General features: G+C 45.1%; 1 protein-coding gene across 1 annotated transcript in view; it reads left to right on the top strand.

Moving 5' to 3' along the window:
• Window positions 1-22,461, top strand: part of LOC134934577 (collagen alpha-1(VII) chain-like) — an 817,258-nt gene that overhangs the window by 161,209 nt on the left and 633,588 nt on the right. The window contains exons 35-42 of the mRNA XM_063929986.1: window positions 331-357; window positions 1,091-1,144; window positions 2,426-2,497; window positions 2,854-2,913; window positions 5,257-5,292; window positions 12,125-12,169; window positions 12,284-12,319; window positions 13,506-13,550. Coding sequence (XP_063786056.1) covers window positions 331-357; window positions 1,091-1,144; window positions 2,426-2,497; window positions 2,854-2,913; window positions 5,257-5,292; window positions 12,125-12,169; window positions 12,284-12,319; window positions 13,506-13,550 — 375 coding nt within the window. The remainder of the gene's footprint in view (window positions 1-330; window positions 358-1,090; window positions 1,145-2,425; window positions 2,498-2,853; window positions 2,914-5,256; window positions 5,293-12,124; window positions 12,170-12,283; window positions 12,320-13,505; window positions 13,551-22,461) is intronic.

Below are 22,461 nucleotides of genomic sequence, written 5' to 3'. Positions count from 1 at the left end.
CATTTTTTGAAAATGGACAACAGGGTATACTGTATTTCTAGCATATGCACTGGAGTGAAAACCTGTTTGAACATGTTTTTCTCCTTCTGTTTTCCCTTTTTACCTGAGTAAGTATTTGATAATGGTCACCCGTGCACTATGCAACACAGGCTCTTGCGGGATGTAGCCCAGCTTGCTTATCAATATATAGCTTAAATAAAAATATATATATTCAGCAACTGAAAACATTAAAGGAATATACAGTGCAGGTGTCACTGACATAACTTAGATTTTTTTATGTATTCTTTGCTTGTACTGTAATGCTCCAATGCATGTTACCCCTTTTTGCAGGGTGAACCAGGTGAAACAGGGAGTCAGGTGAGCATATTGTAGCATCTACTGTAATTTTGTGTTTCTCTCTTATTTCCTCCATTATGTGGATTTCATTTTACTGCAAACTAAATGTTTTCCTAAGTCCCTCAAGTTTTTATTGCTCAATTTGCTTTCAATCAGATTATTTTACTATTAAAAATGAGTTTCTGTTGTTAATAAAAATACCAGAATAATTTTTTTTTAGGTTTATATGACTTTAATGTACTGACATGGTCATGACCTTCAGCAACTATCACTAAATACATTGTTTACTTTTCGGGATTTCTTTTGTTCTGTTGGATGTATTTATATCGTGAGGCACAGTTGCTTATAAAGTACTTGCTGTCCAGGATTACGATATAGCCCAGCATACTCATGAATTGGATACCAATGAACCTGGAAAGCAACTTTTTGTTGTAACCTACAAAAATGGAATGTGCTATATCTTTATTGCACAGGCTCACACAACATTCTGTTCACTATTAGGAACCATTTCAAATATTGGGGCTTATGTAATAACCTGCAAGCAACTACATACTCTGTGGAAATTCCACCGAGTCTGCTTGTATTTTTAAAGCGGCAGTCATTTACAAGGCAAAATCAACCTCAATTGGCATTTTAAATAATTGCCATTTTAAAAATACTGTCAGACTCGCCAGAATTTCCACAGAACGATTACATAAGCCCCCACTATATTTGGTGAAACGCCAATGTTTTAAATTGTGTATATTTTATCCAGGGTCTACGTGGAAAACCTGGACCAAAAGGAGACAGGGGAGATCAAGGAGAAGCTGTGAGTTAAATATTGTTCATACCTTTATTATTTGAGATCATAAATAAATAATGTGCCCACAGTCTTATATTACTATTGCAATGTTGTTTGTACTGTCAGTAATTTAACAATTTGATTTGACTGCGTACAATGCATGCACAAAGATGTATTTCAAGATAAATGCACGCTGGAATATGCAGTAAAGCTAATAATGCATTGGTACAATGATAAACCTGTTGCTAAAAGAAGATATTGTGGGCCTGATTCAGAGCAACACATGTAGTTGAGTGATCTGTACTGTATTAGGGCAAGTAGTTGGCGTGGTCTGCAGGGTAGGTCTAATGAATCAACTGATTCCCATTGTTGAAGCGTCAGGAATGGTCAGAGCTGTTCCCAGGCAAAGTAGCTGCTCCAGCGAGACTGGAGTCAGAATTTGTTTCTTTTAAAACTCTGGCCAGTCAGTAACCTACATTTAGTAAGGGAGACCTCTCCAGCATTATACACTACCCAGGCTTAAGATGCTTGGGAATTGTCATGTTTGTTCTAAACTTGCACACAACACAGAAGAGCCAAGAAGTCAGAATGCATACAAAATACAAATCACTACTAAAATAGAACATATGAGGTTGATGAAGGAAGTGAGACAGGATAGAGGGCCCTGGCTCTGAGAACTTACAGTGTAGAAGGAGAGGTTGTTTCAACTTTGCCCTCTTCCAATTGGAAGTTTAAACTCACCTAATTATTATTATTATTATTATTATTATTATTATTATTATCATTTATTTATATAGTTTCATACTTACCACACAAGCTGTAAATGAATATGTAATGATGCACATCATTATTGGTGCTTACAGCCATTCTTTTTCATTTACTGATGGAGCTACAGTACTTGACTACTTATCAGTGGTAATGCCACAAAAGAGATAGGGACACTGACAACCATCTTCTCCGGTTGGAGACATTCCCAGCACTTGGGCAACCTCTCAGCAATGACTTCTTGTGTCATTTAGCCTGGGGCACCCAGTCAGCTCTGCTAGTGGAAAAATTAGAGAATGGGAGGACCATAGTAAAAGTGTAATAAAGCCAAGCAGAAAGACTGGTTCCACTGTGTGTTTAATGTACAGTATGGGCATGTGAATATATTTTTCGTATTTTACCCCAAGCTGATTTTATTGTTGGAATAGAAAATAAATCTGTCAAGCTAAGGGAAAGCTAGATTCCTTAGTAAATCGGTCTATTAGATTATTAACACTGTACTTCATGACTAAATAACTTTCAGTATTACTATTTGGTATATAGGGCAGGGCTGGTTTACCAGGTCCAATAGGTCTTGATGGTGTCCCAGGACTTCAAGGAACAAAAGGAGAAAAGGTAAAATATTTATTATAAAGGAATGAACCCTTATAGATCCTATCACAGTTGTTGCTTCTTACTTTTTAAAATTGTCTCCAATAGAATGCCTTCCAGTAGTCCCTCTTATGGATGGTCAGTCCCTCTATTGAATAAAAATACAGTTTTGTTTTTCTTCAAAAAGTGTCTCATCTGTAGATTTAGATAGACAAGTATCCTTTTCTGACCATTTGACATGCTGAGATCAATGCAGGAAATTACCTGAAATTTACTTCTAAATACATGCATACATACAGTTATAATGTGAGAGAACATATGTAATCAATGCCATGTTGCATGCATCTCTGGTGATATTATGTCATGCTTCTCCATTGTAGGGCGTAGCAGGGATCGGTTATCCAGGAATACCTGGTTTAAAGGGAATGTTAGGTGAAAAGGTAAGTATACCTATAGATATAATTTTCATTATGCACTTACAAAAAATTATTCTGGCTACGGCTGTGGCTATACTAGTTATTTGTACAGTAGCAGAGTGATTGTATACAGCTTACTGTATAAGACTAAGACAAATCTCATAATCTGTTACCAGTGGATCTCTATTTGATCAGCTATACAGTGTAATCACGTACTCCCATAGGCAGGGGTATAGCAAGGATGGCTTTGGTGGAGTGCTAGCTCCGTGCACTGGAAAATTTAGAGGGTACACAGCTGCCTGAGCACCCCCCCTCCCTTGGCCGCTATACCGCAAGCCGCTGTACAGGCAGCCGCAGAGTCGAATGAGAAGCAGAGGGGCGCACACTGACTTGAAGACTAGGTAGGGAACAGGGCAGGCCAGAGGCGACAGCAGGAGACACTGACGGTTAGCACATGCCGGAGCTCTGCCACCCTCTTTATATGTCTCATTGTTTGCTTGTAGCTACGCAGCAGGGTTACTTCTGTCCTGCTACATCACCTCGCTGCTGCAGAACTTCTTTCTGCCCCAGCTGCTCAGCACCTCTCTCTGTCCCAGCTGCTGCAGCACCTCTCTCTGCCGCAGCTGCTGCAGCACCTCTCTCTGCCCCAGCTGCTGCAGCACCCATCTCTACATGGATGCTGCAGCACCTCTCTCTGCCCCAGCTGCTGCTGCAGCAGCACCTCTCTTTGCATTAGAAACTGCAGAGTAACATGTATAAGTGGCTCTACTGTGGCATAACGTGTATAAACGGCTCTACTGTGGTATAACGTGTGTAGGCGGCTCTACTATGGTGTAACGTGTATAAACGGTTCTACTGTGGTGTAACGTATATAATCAGCTCTGTGCTGTTACATGTATAAGCAGCTGTGCTGCTACATGTATAACTGTGCTGTTACATGTATAAGCAGATCCACTGTGGTGTAACGTGTATGAGGGTCTCTACTGTGGTGTAATGTGTATAATCAGCTCTACTGTGGTGTAATGTGTATAAGGGGCTCTACTGTGGTGTAACGTGTATAAGCGGATCTACTCTGGTGTAACATGTGTAAGGGCTCTACTGAGGTGTAACATGTATAAGCGGCTCTACTGTGGTGTAACGTGTATAAGGGGCTCTACTGTGGTGTAACGTATATAAGTGGCTCCACTCTGGTGTAACATGTGTAAGCGCTCTGCTGTGGTGTAACGTGTATAAGGGGCTCTGCTGTGGTGTAACGTGTATAAGGGGCTCTGCTGTGGTGTAACATGTATAAACTGCTCTACTGTGGTGTAATGTACATAAGCAGTTGTACTGTGTTGTATAACATGTACTGTATAAGGGGCTCTACTGTGTGGTGTAAAGCATATAAGGGGTACCACTGTATGGTGCAGGGACGTGCGGTGAGGTAAATTGCTCAGGAGACATTGGCTAGCACCAGAGCCAGATTTTCAATATATGAGCCAAAGGGTTCATGTGGGCATTATACACAGGTGCAGAGGTATATAGAAATTTGGTGAGTTTTGATCAGAGATGTGCGGAAAAGATAGGCAGGGGAGGCACTGCCTCACCTGCCATAGACTTTTTACTACAGAGTTTTGACTTTAAAAATAATTAGAATAATACAAAGAAGATATCTTTAACATATTCTTTGTATTTTTCATATACTTTATACAGTCAAAACCCTGGCGCAAACATTAATATGGTAGGAAAGGTTCTGTCTCACCTGCCTCACACCACCGCATGTCACTGTGGTGTAATGTGAATAATGGACACTACTAAGTGGTGTAATGTGAATAACGGACAATACTGTGTGGTGTAATCTAAATTGGTACCACGCCCCGTCTCCATGAAGCCATGCCCCTATATTTCTGGTGCGCAACTACTGCACACACTGTCCCTAGTTTAAACGTTGGGGGCGCCCAAAGGAAACTTTTGCCCTGAGCTCCACTAGATCTAGATCTGGCCCTGTCACCAATATAGAATTTTTAAATATTTTTTCTTCTCATATGTAACATGCACCAATTCAGTACAGGGGGAAGTGGGCGGCCGCTGAAACTTACCCTTGCTCCGGGCACCATGGCACCTAGATACACCTCTGTCCGTAGGGATCCATTGGTTTTATTTTGTGATTAAATGTACACAGTTGCTCGACAGAGCATTGCTCACTAGTATTATAGCAGTTAAGAGGTACAAAAGCAACATATAATCATTTCTTACAAAACTACAGTAATTGAAATTACTTATGAATACTGCTATTATACTGAATATATTAAGTAGCTGCTTAAGGATGGAAATGTGACCTAGATGCACAAAATGGATTTTTCATTTTCTGTTTATATTTTCCATTAGGGATCTATGGGGCTTATGGGACTTCCTGGACCAAAGGTAAGCTCATGCATTTATAGAAAAAAGTGTTGCATAAGTTATTATGAAACATAGCACAGTAGTCCCCTTGGATGTTGGGAGAAGAAATCTCTCAGCCACTCTAATACCTACCTAAAAGTCAGATCTGTACACACAACAGATAAGTCATATAACATGCTAACATTATCTCCATGTTCCTATTATGGGGTCTATTCAATTGATGTCGGATCCTTTCCGACAAAAAGGATCCGACAATTCAGTATTCAATTTGAGGCCAAATCCGACAGGTTTTGTCCATTTTTGACAATGTCAATCCGACTGTTTTGTAAAGTCGGATTGACACTGTCAAAAACGGGACTAAAACCTGTCGGATTTGGGGGGCGTGGCCTACCAGGACATGGAGTAGCAGCTCGGCGTGAGTGCTCTCCACTCCCATCCATCCGTGTCTAATATCCTGTGGAGTCCCCCCGAGCCCAACTTACCCTATCTGATGGGGGAAGAGACAGAGCCGCTGTGGAGCTGAAGTGGGCCTCCGGACGGGTGCTGACTGCTGGGGAATTGAGCGCCACGTCTCCTCGTCTGCTCTCTTCTGGCCTCCTAAGATGGCGCCGTGACTTCCGGTCCCGGCTCTCCAGCGCGCCCTTGCTATGTGCGCCGCGCGGGACCCGCTATCGCCGGGGAAAGCCGCTTTGACCTGCCGGAGCCTGCACAGCAACCAAGTACACGGACCCAGCGCTGCAGGGAGCTGTGTCACCTGCGACCCCCCCTCTCCTCCCCTGTGCTGCCTGTGTGCAACAGAGCCTGGGGCTGCCTGGGTGAATTGCTGTACGTGAGGGTCGTGCTCCTGTGGAACTGCTCTGGCCTGCTATATGGTCCTATGAGGTACTGTGACTCTGTCCTCCTGTTATAGTGTGTGCATACATTGACTCTATCCTGGTCTCTACAATCTCTGTGTGGCTGCTGGGTCTTCACTGAGTCACTGAGCTACTGCTCCTGATTTATTCTAATATATCTAAAAATGGTGAAGAATCATCACAAATCAGCTGCAGCCCGGCTTGCCCAGTACTCGCACACTCCTGGAAAGCAAGCAGCGACGCCGGTTAGGGGTGGGGAGACTCCCCCACCGGTGTCCCCCAGTCAATCATCCTCCTCTGGTGATGCTTCTGATGATGTGCTGCAAAAAGTGTTGGAAGCCTTGGCGGCTAGTGAGTCCCGTCTCTCTGACAAGATAGGCCAGGTGCAGGCTGACCTGACCATAATCCATCATGATATCCAGAAAGTGAGGGAACGGGTCGGTGAAGTTGAGACCCGAACATCTACGCTGGAAGATAAGATTTCACCGCTTAGCTCCCGTGTCACTGCCATTGATGGTCAGCTGTCCGATATGAAAGGCAAGATGCTAGATATGGAGGGCAGACTTAGGAGGAATAACGTCCGCTTTGTGGGGCTCCCGGAGAAGGAGGAGGGTAATGCCCCGGAGCAGTTAGTTGAAGCCTGGTTGAAAAATTATTTTGGGGCGGACTCCTTTACGCCTTTCTTCACAGTTGAACAGGCTCACAGAATCCCTTTCAGGCCGCTGCCACCGGGTGCGCCACCGCGCACACTCATAGCGAAATTCCTCCATTACCGAGATCGGGATGCTGTTCTATCTCTGGCGCGCACCAAGGGTCCCCTGTTGTGGAACGGTTCTAAAATATCCGTGTTTCCGGACTTTGCGCTGGAGGTCCAAAAGGACTGTGCACAATTTATTCCGATTAAACGACGCCTCAGGGAACTCAATCTACAGTATGCAATGCTTTTTCCTTCTAGGCTAAGGGTGGTGGCGGACGGAGAAACAAAATTCTGTGCTACGCCTCGGGACGCTGCCCTGTGGCTGTTTCGCTGGGCCCCAGCCAGGCGGGCGCTTGCTCCTGATTCTTAATGTCTGATATTTCATTATGTTTCGGCTGGTCTTTCTTACAGATTTCCGCATGACAGTATGTTACCCGATTAATGCTACATTGCCTCTGCTAATGTTTATTTCTCATTTCTCATTTCACTGCTGGTTATGTCTAGGGCTCGGGGAGGGGTCTCCACTCATTTTTTATGTGGGGGTGGGGAACCTGCGCCCTTGTCTTTGGTCATCTCATTCATTGCCCTTTTATGTTGGTATAGATTGTTTTTCTTTGTTGAGGGGAACAGTTTATTGGGATAAAGTATGCCTTAGTTCGGGTGGGTATACAGGGTGGGGGGGCAGGATGGAAGGGGTTGTATTTTGTTATTTGTTTGTTTTTTTTCTTTTCATGTATGTGTTGCAGACGCTATGGATTCTTTGATTTCTTTGACTTCATCTAGTATTGGTGTTGCTGGCCTGTTGGGGATAGGCGGGACCGACCAAATATTTAGCTGTGCCTTGACTGATGGCCTCTAATCAACTTAAATTTCTGTCCTGGAATGTCCGGGGGCTGAACGACAAAATCAAATGCTCACTAGTGCTTCGCCACTTTAAACAATATGGCGCGGATATTATCTGCCTCATGGAGACCCATCTGGTGGGGGCAAAGGTCATGGCTCTTAAGAAACCCTGGGTGGGCTGGGCATACCACTCCACCCATACGTCGCATTCGCGGGGTGCGTCAATTCTGGTCCGAAGGTCGGTCCCGTTTGTCCTTAATCAGGTCCAGCTGGACCAGTGGGGCAGACATGTCTTTCTAAAATGTCAAGTTTACTCCATGTCTTTGCTTATCCTGGCTGTTTATATACCACCCCCCTATTCCCCGGAGGTTCTCAGAAAGGCGGCTGAGTTTATTACGCTATATCCGAATGTTGCTATAGTTTGTCTTGGCGACTTCAATAACGTCCTCGACCATGCTTTAGATAGAACTAGACGGTCCCCGGATGCCCCTGTGGTGTCCAAGAGGGACTTTGCACTACTGGTGGACAGTCTGGGCCTGGTCGACGCGTGGAGAATCCGTCATCCTGGCATACAACAGTATACATGCTTTTCTCCTACTTATTTATCCTTCTCCAGGATTGATTTAGCCCTCACCTCCAAAGGCCTGCTGCCAAGGTTAATCGATGTTCAGTATGCTACCAGGGGTATATCCGATCACTCCCCAGTAATTCTCAGTCTGGACATTGGGGATGTTAGGGGGGCTCGGTTTTGGAGGTTTAATTCCTTTTGGCTGGCTCAGATGGGCACCGGTGCGGAGCTGGTGGCAATGTGGGAGGCTTTCTTACTGGAAAATCAGGGCTCGGTGTCCAACACAGTTTTATGGGATGCCTTTAAGGCGTATGTCCGTTGCACCCTGATCAAAACAGTGGCTGTTTTAAAAACTGGTTATGCCCAGGGTGAGCGAGACCTTGAGGCAGGATGTAGGCGGTTGGAGCTTCAGTATATGGCCGATGGTCTTGACACTACGAGGGAGAGGTGGTTGCTTGCGCAGGCTGAATGGCGTGACTGCTTGGCTGATAAGGCTAGGTACCGTCTACTTTATGCCCAACACACGTACTATGCAACGGGTGATAGGCCTGGTAGCTTTATGGCAACATTGGCGGGTGCGGACAGGGCGTCTAATACTGTGCCTGTAATTTGTACCAGTGATGATGTGACCCACTTTGATACTCCTGATATTGTGGGGGACTTCGTGGATTACTATAAATGCCTGTATAGCTCAAGGCTCACTCACACAATGCCGGAAATAGAGATGTATTTAGCGGATATTCCATTACCCACACTGTCCCAAGACGCTATAACGTTTTTGGACTCCCCCTTAACGCTGACTGAAGTGGAATCAGCTGTTAATTCCTTTCCCGGTGGGAAGACCCCGGGTCTTGATGGATTGCCCCTGGAACTTTATAAAAAACACTTACCCTTTTATGGCCCTAAACTCCTTGAGTTATATAATGACTTATTCATTGCCTGACTCTATGGCAGAGGCCCTAATTATAGTACTCCCTAAACCAGATAAAGACCTGACGCGAGTCGAATCTTATCGTCCAATTTCCTTGCTCACAACTGACGTTAAGATCTTAGCTAAAATACTGGCGGCAAGGCTCAATGCTGTGGTTCTTCAATTGATACATGAGGACCAATCAGGGTTCATGCCGGGCCGGTCCACTTTACCTAACCTACATAGACTCTATACACATCTCCAGGCCCCTCACGAGGGGTCCTGCTCCTCAGCTATTGTTTCTCTGGACGCTGCTAAGGCGTTTGATTCTGTGGAGTGGGGCTTCTTGTGGGGGACATTGGACCGATTTGGTATTGGACCTAGTTTTAAAAAATGGGTTCAGCTGCTTTACTCTGCACCCAAGGCTAGGGTTTCTGTTAACGGTCACATATCCCCCTCTTTCTCTCTACAAAGGGGGACGAGACAGGGTTGCCCGTTGTCCCCGATCCTATTTGCATTGGCCATAGAGCCCTTGGCCTGCATTATTAGGTCCTCTTCGCGGGTGGCGGGCTTCCGACTGGGTGGCAGGACAGACAAAATTGCTCTATACGCAGATGATATTCTGTTGTTTGTATCTGATTATTTTATCAATATGCCTCATATTTTGGAAGTAATTGACACTTTTGGGGGATTCTCCGGGTTGCCATTAACTGGGACAAGTCCTGTGTCCTTCCGCTTAGAGGCTCTTGTCCTGCCTGCCCTCCCGGGGACCTGCCGCTTCGTTGGGTTGACTCTTTTAAATATTTGGGGGTATGGATCACCAACCAGTCCTCGCAATTTATTGATCTGAATATACGTCCGCAAATGGACTATTTACGATCTCGTGTTAGGGTGTGGAGTAAACTGCCACTTACTGTCACGGGTAGGATTAACCTCATTAAAATGGTTGTATTGCCTAAAATGCTGTATGTCCTCCAACATTCCCCTGTATATCTCCCCCAGAGATTATTTGGTATTATAGATGGTCTCTTGTCATCACTGGTATGGGCTAACCGTAGAGCTCGGATTAAATTGGATACTCTAACTAGACCTCGGGACTCGGGTGGTCTGGTCCTCCCAAAAATTAGATTCTATTACTTAGTGGCTCAGTTATTCCACCTAATTCCTTGGGTCTCCGACTCATCTGGTGATTTACTAATCTCTAATGTACTGCTAGCATCTGGAGTCTCTTTGTCACCCCTGCAGCTTCTACTTTGTGATAATGTGGCACTCCTTAAGATGCCGTTGGTTAAACAAGCGATTATGGTATGGAGGCAGGTGCACTCTACGATGGGGGGGAGGGATGGGATCCCGACACCCCGCTGATTCACACTCGCGCTCTTACTCATTTCACGTCCCTACAAATGGGATCGGTGTGGGGGCGCTGGGGTATTTGCTCCCTCAATCATTTGTACTCCTCGGGCACATTTATTTCTTTTAGACAATTGCAGCTTGAGTTTAATATACCCACATCCTATTATTATAGATATATTCAGCTTCGCCACGCCTGCGCGTCTCAGTTTGGCGATGCTCCACCTCTCCTTCGGAAGTCACCGGTTCACCAGCTCCTGGCTGATACTCTAGGCTCTGGGACCGTTTCTGGCCTGTACTCCGCTCTGCTCGGTGCCCATCACTCTGACAGTCTTTTACACCTTAAATCTAAATGGGAAGCTGATTTGGGGCCGTTTTCCATAGATGCCTGGGAAGAGGCCTTGGGGACCTCACGTACTGCTACTACCTCGGCTCGTTTTCAGCAGATACAATTGTTCATATTGCACCGAGTCTATATCACTCCCACCCATCTTGTTAGTATAGGGGGGCGGGGTGACCCTAGGTGCCCGAAGTGCGCCTCTCTGGACGGTACCTTCTGGCATCTATTGTGGGCTTGCCCGGTGGTGCGGGACTTCTGGCGGGCGGTGACACGGTTGGGGACCTCTACGGGGATCCCTCTTGATGTGTTCACCCCCCTGGTGTGTATCCTTGGGGTTATAGATGAGGAGATATTGGATGCACACTCTAGACGATATATCCTTAACCTATGTGCACTGGCCAAAGTATTAATAGCACGCTCATGGATGGCGACTACGGGTCCTGATATTAACAAATGGATCCCGTTAGTGAATTCGGTTGTGTCCCATGAAAAGTTTGTATATATCTCTAGGAAAGCCCCGGATAAATTCTACAAGGTATGGGATAGATGGTTGTCGTCTCCACTCTACCAGGGGACTCGGGTCTCTGCCCCGCATTGATCACTGTTTTTTTTTTTTCACCCAATGTGAGTGTATGAACAAATGAAAAGAAGTCACAACAATTGTTATGTATAATATGTAGCTGTTTGCAACTTTATTCATATTTGTCTGTTGATGTACACAATAATCGCTGGTTCTTATCTGTATACACATAATGCATGATTATGTACTCAATGTTTTTTGTTTTTGGTTTGTCTGTTTGTTTGGAAAAATCAATAAATACTTACTGAATTTAAAAAAAAAACCTGTCGGATTTGACTGCAAATCCGACAAACACGTGAATCCGCGGCTAATCTGCTGATCCACATGTTTTCTGACAAGTCGGAATTGCCGACAAGTCGGAAAAAACGGCAGCCCCATTGATTAGGTCGAATCATACTGTAATTCGACATAAAAAAGTCGGAAACTGACGTCTTTCCGACTAGATGGCAGTTCAACTACAATTGAATAAACCCTTATGTATAAACAGATACTTTGTTATCGCATTAGATATGTTGACTTTCAGTAATTCATAGCATCATGTATAAATAAAAACACAATTTGTACACAATTCAACAACAAACATTTGAGTATGTTTGTGTGTCTTATATTTGTCACAACATGTCAAATTTACACATGGAAATATTTCCCTCAAGATATTTTTTGCATTGTTTTTTTTGCTGGATAATGTTAACATCATGTGTTTGAACCTAGGGGGTGCCAGGACTGCAAGGAATTGAAGGAGCAGCTGGACTACGGGTAGGAAAAGACAGCACAACATGGCTGAACATGCAGCAACACATGATGACACTGGTATAATGTCGCCAAACCTATACAGAGTGTATTTCATATTATCTTTATTTATACATACAGGGGAAAAAGGGTCTAGATGGAGAAAAAGGTGAAAAAGTGAGTACAAGTTTAATAATTATACTTTACTCTACTCTAGTCCTTCTGGCATTCACTCCTTTTCATCTCTCCTCGTTCTCTTCCTCCATTCTTTCTGCCATGCTGTCCACGTCACACAAAAAATGCTCAATAGTGAATATTGGCATTTGGCATACTGATTTGTATTTATCTGTCCCATACTTATTTTCTGCTTGAACCTGCTCTCTGGCATGAAACTGTGTTTTCACTCTCATGTATTGTTATTATCATTTTGACTGCCAATAACTAAAGTTTTCAGAGATATATATCAGGATATCGTAGAGATTATTTTATATTTACATAAAAAAACTGAAGAGAAAATTTTTTCAAAGTACTTCATTTTCACTTTCTAATTTTATAAACAATTGGGCATATTAAACCTGCAAAGATTACTTAATTGCTTATTTGAGCTTTCAGTCAAAAAAGGAAAACTGGGAGTTATATATTTAGTGCTCTGAGGAGCTGAAACTGTACTGTATATTATAACAGAAAGAACACTAGATATGTTTGTTTAAAATGTAACTTTATTTGGTTTGTTTAAAAAGTTTTAGAGGAAAACAGTATTGTATAATATTTATCGCAACATTTTAAAATAATTGTAAAGTAGTGATGAATATAGAATAAGAATACCTCTTGCATACACCAGGAGATACTTAAATATTGTGTGGATTTTCCAAAAATGTTTTTAATAAATATGGCCCTTACTCACTTGCTCTCCTATGATTTTTAAATTCTTAAATCTGAGATTTTAACAAATATAAGTTTTATATTAACAAAGTCATAAGTCAATAATTGGTCCATGCACATTTACCGAGTGCTGATTAGTCTTTACATTTACTGTATGCCCATTTTACTCTGTTTTACTTGTGTAGATACATTGAATAAATGTTCTACAGTATTTCCATTTTGTAAAATGTAACCGGTGGGGAATTGTGGTGTTGCTTGATCCTTTATTCTAATGCATGCAGTATATGGAATGGCTGTATAGAGTGGACACCAGAAGGAGGATCTGGTGTAAAGGATTTTATCCACATTTAGTGGCACAACCCTGATGGCCATGTAAGTAGTGTAGATTTTTGGTTCTTGCGTTGCGCTCCTGCTGGTATCAGGAAACAACACATTCTCAGATACTGTTGCTAATAGCATTTATGTTGATTTATATTTATAGGGAGAACATGGTGAGATGGGACTGAGCGGTCCTGCTGGAAGAGCTGTAAGTAAACAAGTTTGTATATAGTGCATGAATAATCAATATAACCTCATCATCAAACTGTTGCTTGCTTCAGTTCTATGTTTTCTTTGTGGAGGAAAAAATAATATAGGTATGTAATCTTTTACCTGGTATGTTTGGGATTTGGGTTTTTTGAACAATGTCCCCCCCCCCCCCCCCATAATTTAGGGCATCATATGTATAATTGAACGCACACTCTTGTTCATGCTGTTCTACAGTAACAGTCATTTAGGAACCCCTGTAAATGGGAGCTGTCCATAAATTTACACAAACATATGGAAATACTTGGTGGAAAGTGGAAACAGCAAAAATGTAACTCCAAAGTCTATATGACTGAGGGGCTAATTCAGTCATTACTACTGCATTTTCCCGATGTTTGAGTCTTGTGCACGCACAGGACCTGTTCTGTGCATTTGCAGAATGGGTCCTGCGATAGCGACACAGATATGCGAACGCCTCTGCCTGATAGACAGACAGAGACATTCATGGGGAGGGACGCGGACGGCATTGGGAAAAAATGAGGCGTGTCGCGACGGTTTTCCGAAAGTGGTGAGGCGAAGGACTGCTTTGCGAGACACAGTTACCTTGGACTTGGAAGCCGAACTGCAACGGCAAGGCTGAAAAAGCTTAAGCCTACTTAGCCTGCCATTGCAGGTGAACATCGCAAATGCAGGGAGGACGTGGTATGCACCTCCTCCTGCATTTGCGTTGCTAAGGACTGCAGATGGAAAGCTGCTGCGAGCAGCTTTTGTCACTGACCTGGGTTGGGGGGTCAGGGGTTCTTCCGATGATCGGGAAGAGGAACCACAACTGGGCCGGAGCAGGGATGGCCGGATGTAGGTTTTCCTCATGCAGAACTTAGCCGTTGTAACCGACGTGTAATGCTAAAGAATTAGTTGTGGCCAAGGCTTGGTGGCGATGCTGAAGTACACCGAAGAATGAAGAACTTGTGAGCGATGTTGAAGAAATGAATGAAGATTTGAGAACAATGTTGAAGCACACAGAAGAATGAAGAACTTGAGAGCGATGCTGAAGAGATGAATGAAGATTTGAGAACGATGTTGAAGCACACAAATGAATGAAGAACTTGTGAGCGATGCTGAAGAGATGAATGAAGATTTGAGAACGATGTTGAAGCACACAGAAGAATGAAGAACTTGTGAGCGATGCTGAAGAGATGAATGAGGATTTGAGATTCAGTGTAACTCTGGAAGTTTGGGAGGCGTTCCACTTAGGGATACCCTGTAATACTGGAAGCACAGGAGGTGTCCCTCTGAGAGATACACTGTAACGCTGGTAACGCAGAGAATGTCCCACTGAGTGGTACACTATAACGCTGGTAGCACAGGGAAGGTTCCACTGAGTGATACACTAACACTGGTAGCACAGGAAAGGTTCCACTGAGTGATACACTGTAACGCTGGTAGCACAGGGAAGGTTCCACTGAGTGATACACTGTAACGCTGGTAGCACAGGGAAGGTTCCACTGAGTGATACACTGGTAGCACAAGGAATGTCCCACTGAAACATACTCTGTAACGCTGGAACACAGGAGACGTTCAGCTTGAGAACACGCTAAACGCTGCTAGCACTGGTGATCACTGGAAAGACGACACTCAGGCGCCGGGGCTCTGTATGGCGTCTGCCTTTGAACTTCCCGCCCTCTCCTGATTGGCGGAAGGGGCCGATGACGTCACCCGCTCACCACGCTCTCGTGGATGCCGGGCGCAATGGTGGCGTCCACACCCCGGGAACCCGCCGGAGGCAGCGACAGCAAGACGCGACGACCCGGAGCCCACCGGGGGCGACGACCGCCGGGAGACCCAGTGCACCCGGAGCGGTAAGCGCGGCAGCCGAAGCGCCGCGAGTGTGACAGTACCCCCTCCTCTAGGAGTGGCCCCTGGACACTTTCCTGGTTTCGTTGGATGTTTAGAATGAAAGATCCGAACTAGTCGGGGAGCAGTGACTTCAGAAGCTTTGACCCAGCTCCTCTCCTCAGGACCATAACCTTTCCATTCTACCAGATACTGTAAATTCTTGTGAAGATAACGTGAATCAAGAATAGTTTTGATTTCAAATTCTGTTCCAGCTTCAGTCTCTACCGAGGTTGGGCTAGGAGACTCCGAATGAATCCGATTTAAAATGAGGGGACGAAGGAGAGAAACATGGAAAGAATTTGCTACCTGAAAGTGGGAAGGTAATCCCAATTTGCAGACAACAGGGTTCAGGACTTGCAAAACGGGGTAAGGATCGATGAACCTCGGAGCAAACTTCATAGCGGGTACTCTCAAACGAAGATTGCGGGTAGAGAGCCATACCCTGTCACCAACTTTGTATTGAGGAGCTGCTCGCCTTTTTCTATCCGCAAATAATTTGTAGCAGCCAGAGATTCTCGTGAGATTAGCGTGAACCCTACTCCAGATTTGACTGAAGTGCCGGAGAGTGGAAGCTGCAGCAGGAACATCCTCCGAAGGAAAAATTGGTAATTATGGGACTCGTGGATAGAATACGTAATTAATGAAGAATGGGGACTCACCAGTGAAAGAGTGGTACAGATGATTATGGGCAAACTCGGCCCAGGGTAACAGTTCCACCCAATCATCCTGTGAAGGAGAGAGATAAACGCGGAGAAAAGTCTCTAAATCTTGATTGACACGTTCAGTTTGCCCATTGGTTTGTGGATGGTAAGCAGATGAGAACTTGAGTTTTATTTGTAAGGCTGAGCAGAGGGCCCTCCAAAATCTTTCAGTGAACTGTACCCCTCGATCAGAGACTATCTCCCGAGGTAACCCGTGCAGGCGGAAGTGTTCACGAATAAATAGTAAAGCCAACTTGGGAGCCGTTGGTAAACCGGTCAACGGAACAAAATGTGCCATTTTTGAAAAGCGGTCAATAATCACCCATATGGTATTGTAACCCTTGGAGAGGGGTAATTCGGTAATAAAGTCCATAGAAATATGGGTCCAGGGTTTCTTAGGAATGGACAGTGGATGAACCAACCCCGCAGGAGGCAGACGAAGAGTTTTGTGCTGAGCACATTGAGGACATGAATTGACATAATCTTGTATATCCTTCTTCATGGTGTCCCACCAATATGACCTTCGTAGAAATTCACACATTTTTTTTTTTCATCATATAAATTTTTATTTTATGTCAGAAACACATAATTCAATTGCTATAGCATAAACCGTAAACAGTAAACAGGGGGCTGTATATCCAGAATTGTTACTAACACAAATACAAAAAGTTTCTTTACGAGAACGGTAAGAGAGCGTGGTGTGGTTGATAGAGGAGTCATGTAGGAGACGGAGAACTCGAAAACAAGGAGTTCAGAGTTATGTAAGAAGGGAGAGAGTGAGGAAATAGAACAATTTCTTCGAGAGGATGCGGGTCCGGGGGATAGGAGAAGAGAGAGAAGAGGAAAGAAAGAAAAGAAAAGAAAGAGAAAAGAAAAGGGAAGGGGGGGGGGATGTAGGAGGAGGGGCAGTAGTTGCGGGGCGAGGTCCTTAATTAATTTAGTCCTGGGAGGGGGTGGTCATGGAATCTGTACCATGGGAGCCAGGTGGAGTGGAACTTTTTAACTGTGTTTTGGCGAAGACTAGTAATGTATTCCATGTTTGCGATAAACCAGATTCTATTTGTAAGAGCCTGGTTGCTGGGGGCTTCTGGATTCTTCCATTTACTTGCTATTTGGTATTTTGCTGCGCAAGATATAAAGAGAACCAGGTTTTTAGAGTCCTTAGAGATGTGATCAGGTGGAGAGCAGAGGAGGAGGTTTGCGGGCGATAGGGGTGCTGGTAAGTCGATTAGTCGTGAGATAAGCTTACGGACCTTTGCCCAGTATTGAACAATCACCGGGCAAGTCCACCAGATGTGATAAAACGTGCCTATGTGGCCGCAGTTCCTCCAGCAAAGGTTGGAGGTGTCAGGATAGATCCTATGCAATCGGTCCGGTACTAGGTACCATCTTGTGTATATTTTGTATGAGTTTTCTCGGATGGCCACACTGATGGAGCATTGCGAAATCGCGGTGCGGATTGTGTCCCAACCCTCGTCCTCTAAGTGGCACCCCATGTCGATCTCCCAGGCTATCTCGTGTGCTTCGAGAGGTGGGGGTGTAGGGCTGAGGATGGTTTTGTAGAGGAGGGAGATGGTGCCTCTATTGGTAGGGTTGTAAATACAGAGTCTCTCAAGAGGTGTGGGGGCCGATAGAGGAAACGTTAACTGTAGGGAGGAAAGAAAGTGGCGAATTTGTAGATATTGATAGAACAGAGAGTTAGGTAGGTTGTACGTAGTTTGTAGGTCAGAGAATGGTTTAATGGAGTGTGTCCCCGTGAAATGGTGTATTCTGGTAGCTCCTGCCGAGATCCAGGGGCGGGCCATTTCCCGAGAAAGTCCTGGGGTAAATGCTGGGTTGCTCCAGATGGGAGTCAGAGGGGAGGGGTGGTTTGATAATTTTAATTTTTTGTTTAGATTCCGCCAATGTGTAAGTGTCAGTTCAATTGCGGGAGAGGTGCGGTGGGGTGGTGTGTGTAGTTTATTAGAGAGCCAAGGCAAGTTAGAGACAGATGGGAGTCCCGACAAATCACTCTCCAAATCAACCCATCTTTTAGTGTGCTTTGGGGCATGCCAGGAAACCATTTGACTTAATCTGGACGCGTCATAATAGCGTTGGAGGATAGGAAGGCCCAGACCGCCATTTTGAGAGTGTTTGGCTAAGATATCCCGCCGGATTCTAGGCTTTAAATTAAAGTTCTGTTGTAGTTGTGATTTAGTTAGTTTGGGGATGTGTAAAGAGAGGGCTTCGGATTTTGTCTGATTAATTTTATAACCTGAGAGGTTACCGTACGTGGTTAGTTCTTGGAAGAGGTTCGGGAGAGAGATAGTTGGGTTTGTCAGGGTCAGGAGGATGTCATCGGCGAAGAGGGAAATGGTGTATTGAGTATGGTTGACTTGGATTCCCGTGATGTCGGGATTGGTCCGGATGTGGTTTGCAAGGGGTTCAATGACGAGTGCGAATATGAGGGGAGATAATGGGCATCCCTGTCGCGTTCCATTCGAGATTTTGAGGGGGTCTGATAGTAAGCCGTTGGAAAGAACCGATGCCGAGGGGTTTTGGTATAAGGCTTGTATGGCTTGAAGGAATTTACCCTGAAGGCCAAAACGTTGGAGAGTCTGTCGCATAAAAGGCCAAGAAACTCTGTCAAAGGCCTTTTCTGCATCTAGGGCAAGAGTCAGGGACGGGATCTTATGTAGGTTAATGTGGTCAATAATATCCACGACTCGCCTAGTGTTGTCGAGTGCCTGTCTAGATTGGACGAAGCCCACTTGGTCGGGGTGTATGAGCGAGGGGAGGATAGGGTTAAGTCTATTTGCTAGGACTTTGGCGAAGAGTTTCAAATCTGAGTTTAGAAGTGATATGGGTCTATAGTTAGAGATAAGTTGGGGGTCTTTATTGGGTTTTGGGATCACGGTGATGACAGCTGTGGTAGTGTGGGGGTGGAAGGGAGACCCATCTAAGATAAGGTTAAATAGTGACGTGAGGTGGGAAAGTAGTGCAGATTGAAACGTTTTATAATATGACATTGGGTAGCCATCCGGGCCCGGGGCCTTAGATGGTTTCTGACTACCGATGGCAAGGGTTAATTCCTCGGGGGTGATGGGCTTGTTAAGGGCTGTGGAGGTGTCGGTGTCAATACGAGGTAGATCTGCAGAAGCTAGGTAGTCTGAAACCGTGGGGTGGGCCGGGTCTAATGAAGAGGAGGTGTCTGGCAAATTGTAAAGCTGCTCGTAGTATGTTCGGAAGAGAGCGTTAATAGTCTTTGGGTTATACTGAAGGGAGTTGTGTTCGTCTTTGATAGCCGGGATAGCAGTGTGCGCTTTTCGAGCCCTCAATCTGCTGGCCAATAGTGAATCGGCTTTATTACTTTTTTCATAGAATTTTTGTTTCAGCCAGCGGAGTGAATGCTCGTTTTTTTTCGGCCAGCAGTGCGTTTAAAGTTGCCCTGGTAGATGTGAGCTTTGAGTAAAGAGATTGCGAGGGTCGTTGCTTATGTAGTGTTTCTAAGTTGTGGACCTCAACTGTGAGGGATGATATTTGTTGTTTGCGATCCTTGTTCCTATACGACGCATAGTTAATGATGTGTCCCCTGATAACGGCTTTGTGGGCTTCCCAAATTAGTGGGGTGCAAATGGAGTCGGTCATGTTTAGGGAGAAGTAGTCAGTTAGCGCCAGGTTGATTTTTTCCTGAAACTGAGGGATTTTTAAGAGTGTTTCGTTTAGTCTCCAATTGGGGCGAGTTGTCGGGGTGTCAAGGAAGTCGAAGGTGGCGGTGATGATGGAATGGTCTGACCAAGGGTTAGTGAGGATAGAGGAGTCTAGTACGTGTTGAGAGAGCAATGTGCCGCAGTAAAAAAGATCAATTCGAGAGTATGATTGGTGTGGGGTAGAGAAGAAGGTATAGTCTTTGGCCGTTGGGTTGAGAGCTCGCCAGACGTCAAAGAGGCCAGATTCGTGGATGTGTTTATTTAAAGAGCGTGAGGATGAGTCACGATGGGGGCGGGTTTGGCCAGAGGATTTATCTAGGTCGATGTCTGGGACAGTGTTAAAGTCCCCTCCTAGTATTAAGTAACCTTTTCTGATTTTGTTGAGATCTGAGAAAAAAGAATTAAAGAAAGAGGACTGCCCGGAGTTAGGGGCATAGACAGTGGCGATCGTGCATTCTAGGTGTCCGAGCATGCCCGTCAGGATGATATATCGGCCATCAGAGTCTGTGTGGGTCGATTGTAGTGTGAATGGGATGTTAGAGTGGATCAGGATAGCTACTCCATTGTGTTTCGATTGACTTGAGGAATAGAAAGCCGTTGGGTATCGTTTAGTGGTTAGGGATGGGTGCGATCGGGATTTGAAGTGAGTTTCTTGGATGAGCACAATGCCCGCTTTTAGATTTTGAAGAGAACGGAACAGGGACGAGCGTTTTTGGGGGGTATTGAGGCCCTTGGCGTTTAAGGACGCCAGGAGCAGGGGCATCTTTTAAGGTGTTAGAAGGATGCGCAAAGGAGAAATGGAGGAGAGAGAGAAAGGTGCAGAAGGAGAGGAAGAAGAGAGGATAAGCAGCAGTTAAGAGAGGAAGAAAAAAAAAAAAAAAAGGGGAGGGGGGAGGAGGGCGAACCTGTGTAGGAGTTCCTTACGACCAGCGAGAAGGAACGGGCACAGAGAGTGGGATCAATGGATCCAAAGTGGAGGAGCGTCGGGGAGCGATCGTACTCCCTCCACGTGGGGGAAGAGGTGGGGAAGCGGGTCTAGGTGCCCGAAGACAACAGTGCGGATTTGTGTGGCAAGTGCAGGGACTGAAGGAACACGTCCCTCCAGTGGTGGTCTGTGAGAAAGAGACAGTATTAGTTAAGAGGCGAATGAGTCATTGTGTGAGTGGTATGAGGATAAAGGGTGGTATGCAGTAACAAACAACAAGTGCGATAATAGCAATACTACAGTAATACTGAGAGATAAAAAAAAAAAAAGGGAGAAATAATTAGTACTTAGATTTTCAAACTAAACATCTTGGTTCCTATATAGGAGTAAAAAGTGGGTGTTAGTTATTAATATGCTGCCTGAAGCATGTATGTGGGCGGGCCCAAGGGGGTGGTCTGAAACCGCGTGATTTCAAGCAACAGGGCTAGCAAGATGGGCTGGATAAAAGTAAGGGCAGACAATATACAATGGGTATATGGAACGATCAAGACAGAAAACTAAAACAGGTAAAGTAGTCAACAGGAGTACTTATAACAATATATCGAGTGGAATGTCCATGAAACTATAGGTGCTGAGGTAATCAGGGTGGGTGAAGGTTAGAACCTTGCTCAGCAAGCGGGTCAGAGTCCTCCAGGTGCGATAGGAAGTCACCTCCTTCTCTTGGGTCTTTAATGACGATTGTTTTTCCATTATATTCAACCAGGAGCTTAAAGGGGAATCCCCAGCGGTAGCGGATACCTCGTGTGCGGAGAGCGGAAGTGAGATCCCTAAGCTCTCTCCTTTTAAGTATGGTGGAGGGAGCTAAGTCCTGAAAGAATTGTAATTTGACGTCCTCGAACATTATGTGTGGTTTGCCCCGGGTTGGGAGAAGGACCATCGCTTTGTCCTTGAAGTTGAGGAAACGCATGATGACGTCTCTCGGGGGCTCGCCATCTCGGGGCCTAGGTCGAAGGGCCCTGTGAGCTCTTTCCAAAGGCAGTTCCCGAGAACCTGCACTTGGCAGAAGGGTGGAGAACAGTCGTTGGAGGTATGTTTCGAGGGCCGCCGGGAGGACGGATTCTGGAATATTGCGAATTCTGAGATTATTTCTCCTTTCGCGATTTTCCAAGTCCTCGTTCTTGGCTCGGAGCTCCGTTATATCTTGGATGAGGTGGTCTATATCTCTGACCGTTTCTATGTGGTCTTTCTGGAGAACGTCTTGTCTGGCTTCCAGTTTGGAAGTTCTGGAGGATAGGGATGAGATATCGGACCTAATAGAGGTAACTGCTCTGTCGAGCTTGGTTTCCAGTGATTCTTTAAAGTCCATTATGAGCGACTTCAGGGCCATGATGTCCTCTTTGGTCGATGGGACAGGTGAGGATGAAGGGTCGTCTCCCTCTGGAGAAGATAGGCTGGGAGAGGGAGGGCCAGAGGGTAGGGAGGGTTTGTCGCTCTTGTCGGTTTTGGTGAAATGTTGGGAAATGTCTGTACCCGCACGTCTTCTTGTATTCGGGTTGGGTTTGGACATGTTTGCACCTTGGTAGACGGGTTTGGAGAGAAAGGGACCACTCGAGGTGCTGAATTAGGTGAGTAGAGAGGGACTATCAAGTTGCCAGAGAGGGAACCACTGGAGGGCTGAGTTATGGTGTAATCAGTGGAACA

Source organism: Pseudophryne corroboree, chromosome 6 (assembly GCF_028390025.1).
Source record: "Pseudophryne corroboree isolate aPseCor3 chromosome 6, aPseCor3.hap2, whole genome shotgun sequence".
Taxonomy (NCBI): domain Eukaryota; kingdom Metazoa; phylum Chordata; class Amphibia; order Anura; family Myobatrachidae; genus Pseudophryne; species Pseudophryne corroboree.
This window is presented reverse-complemented; position numbering and strand designations above follow the sequence as displayed.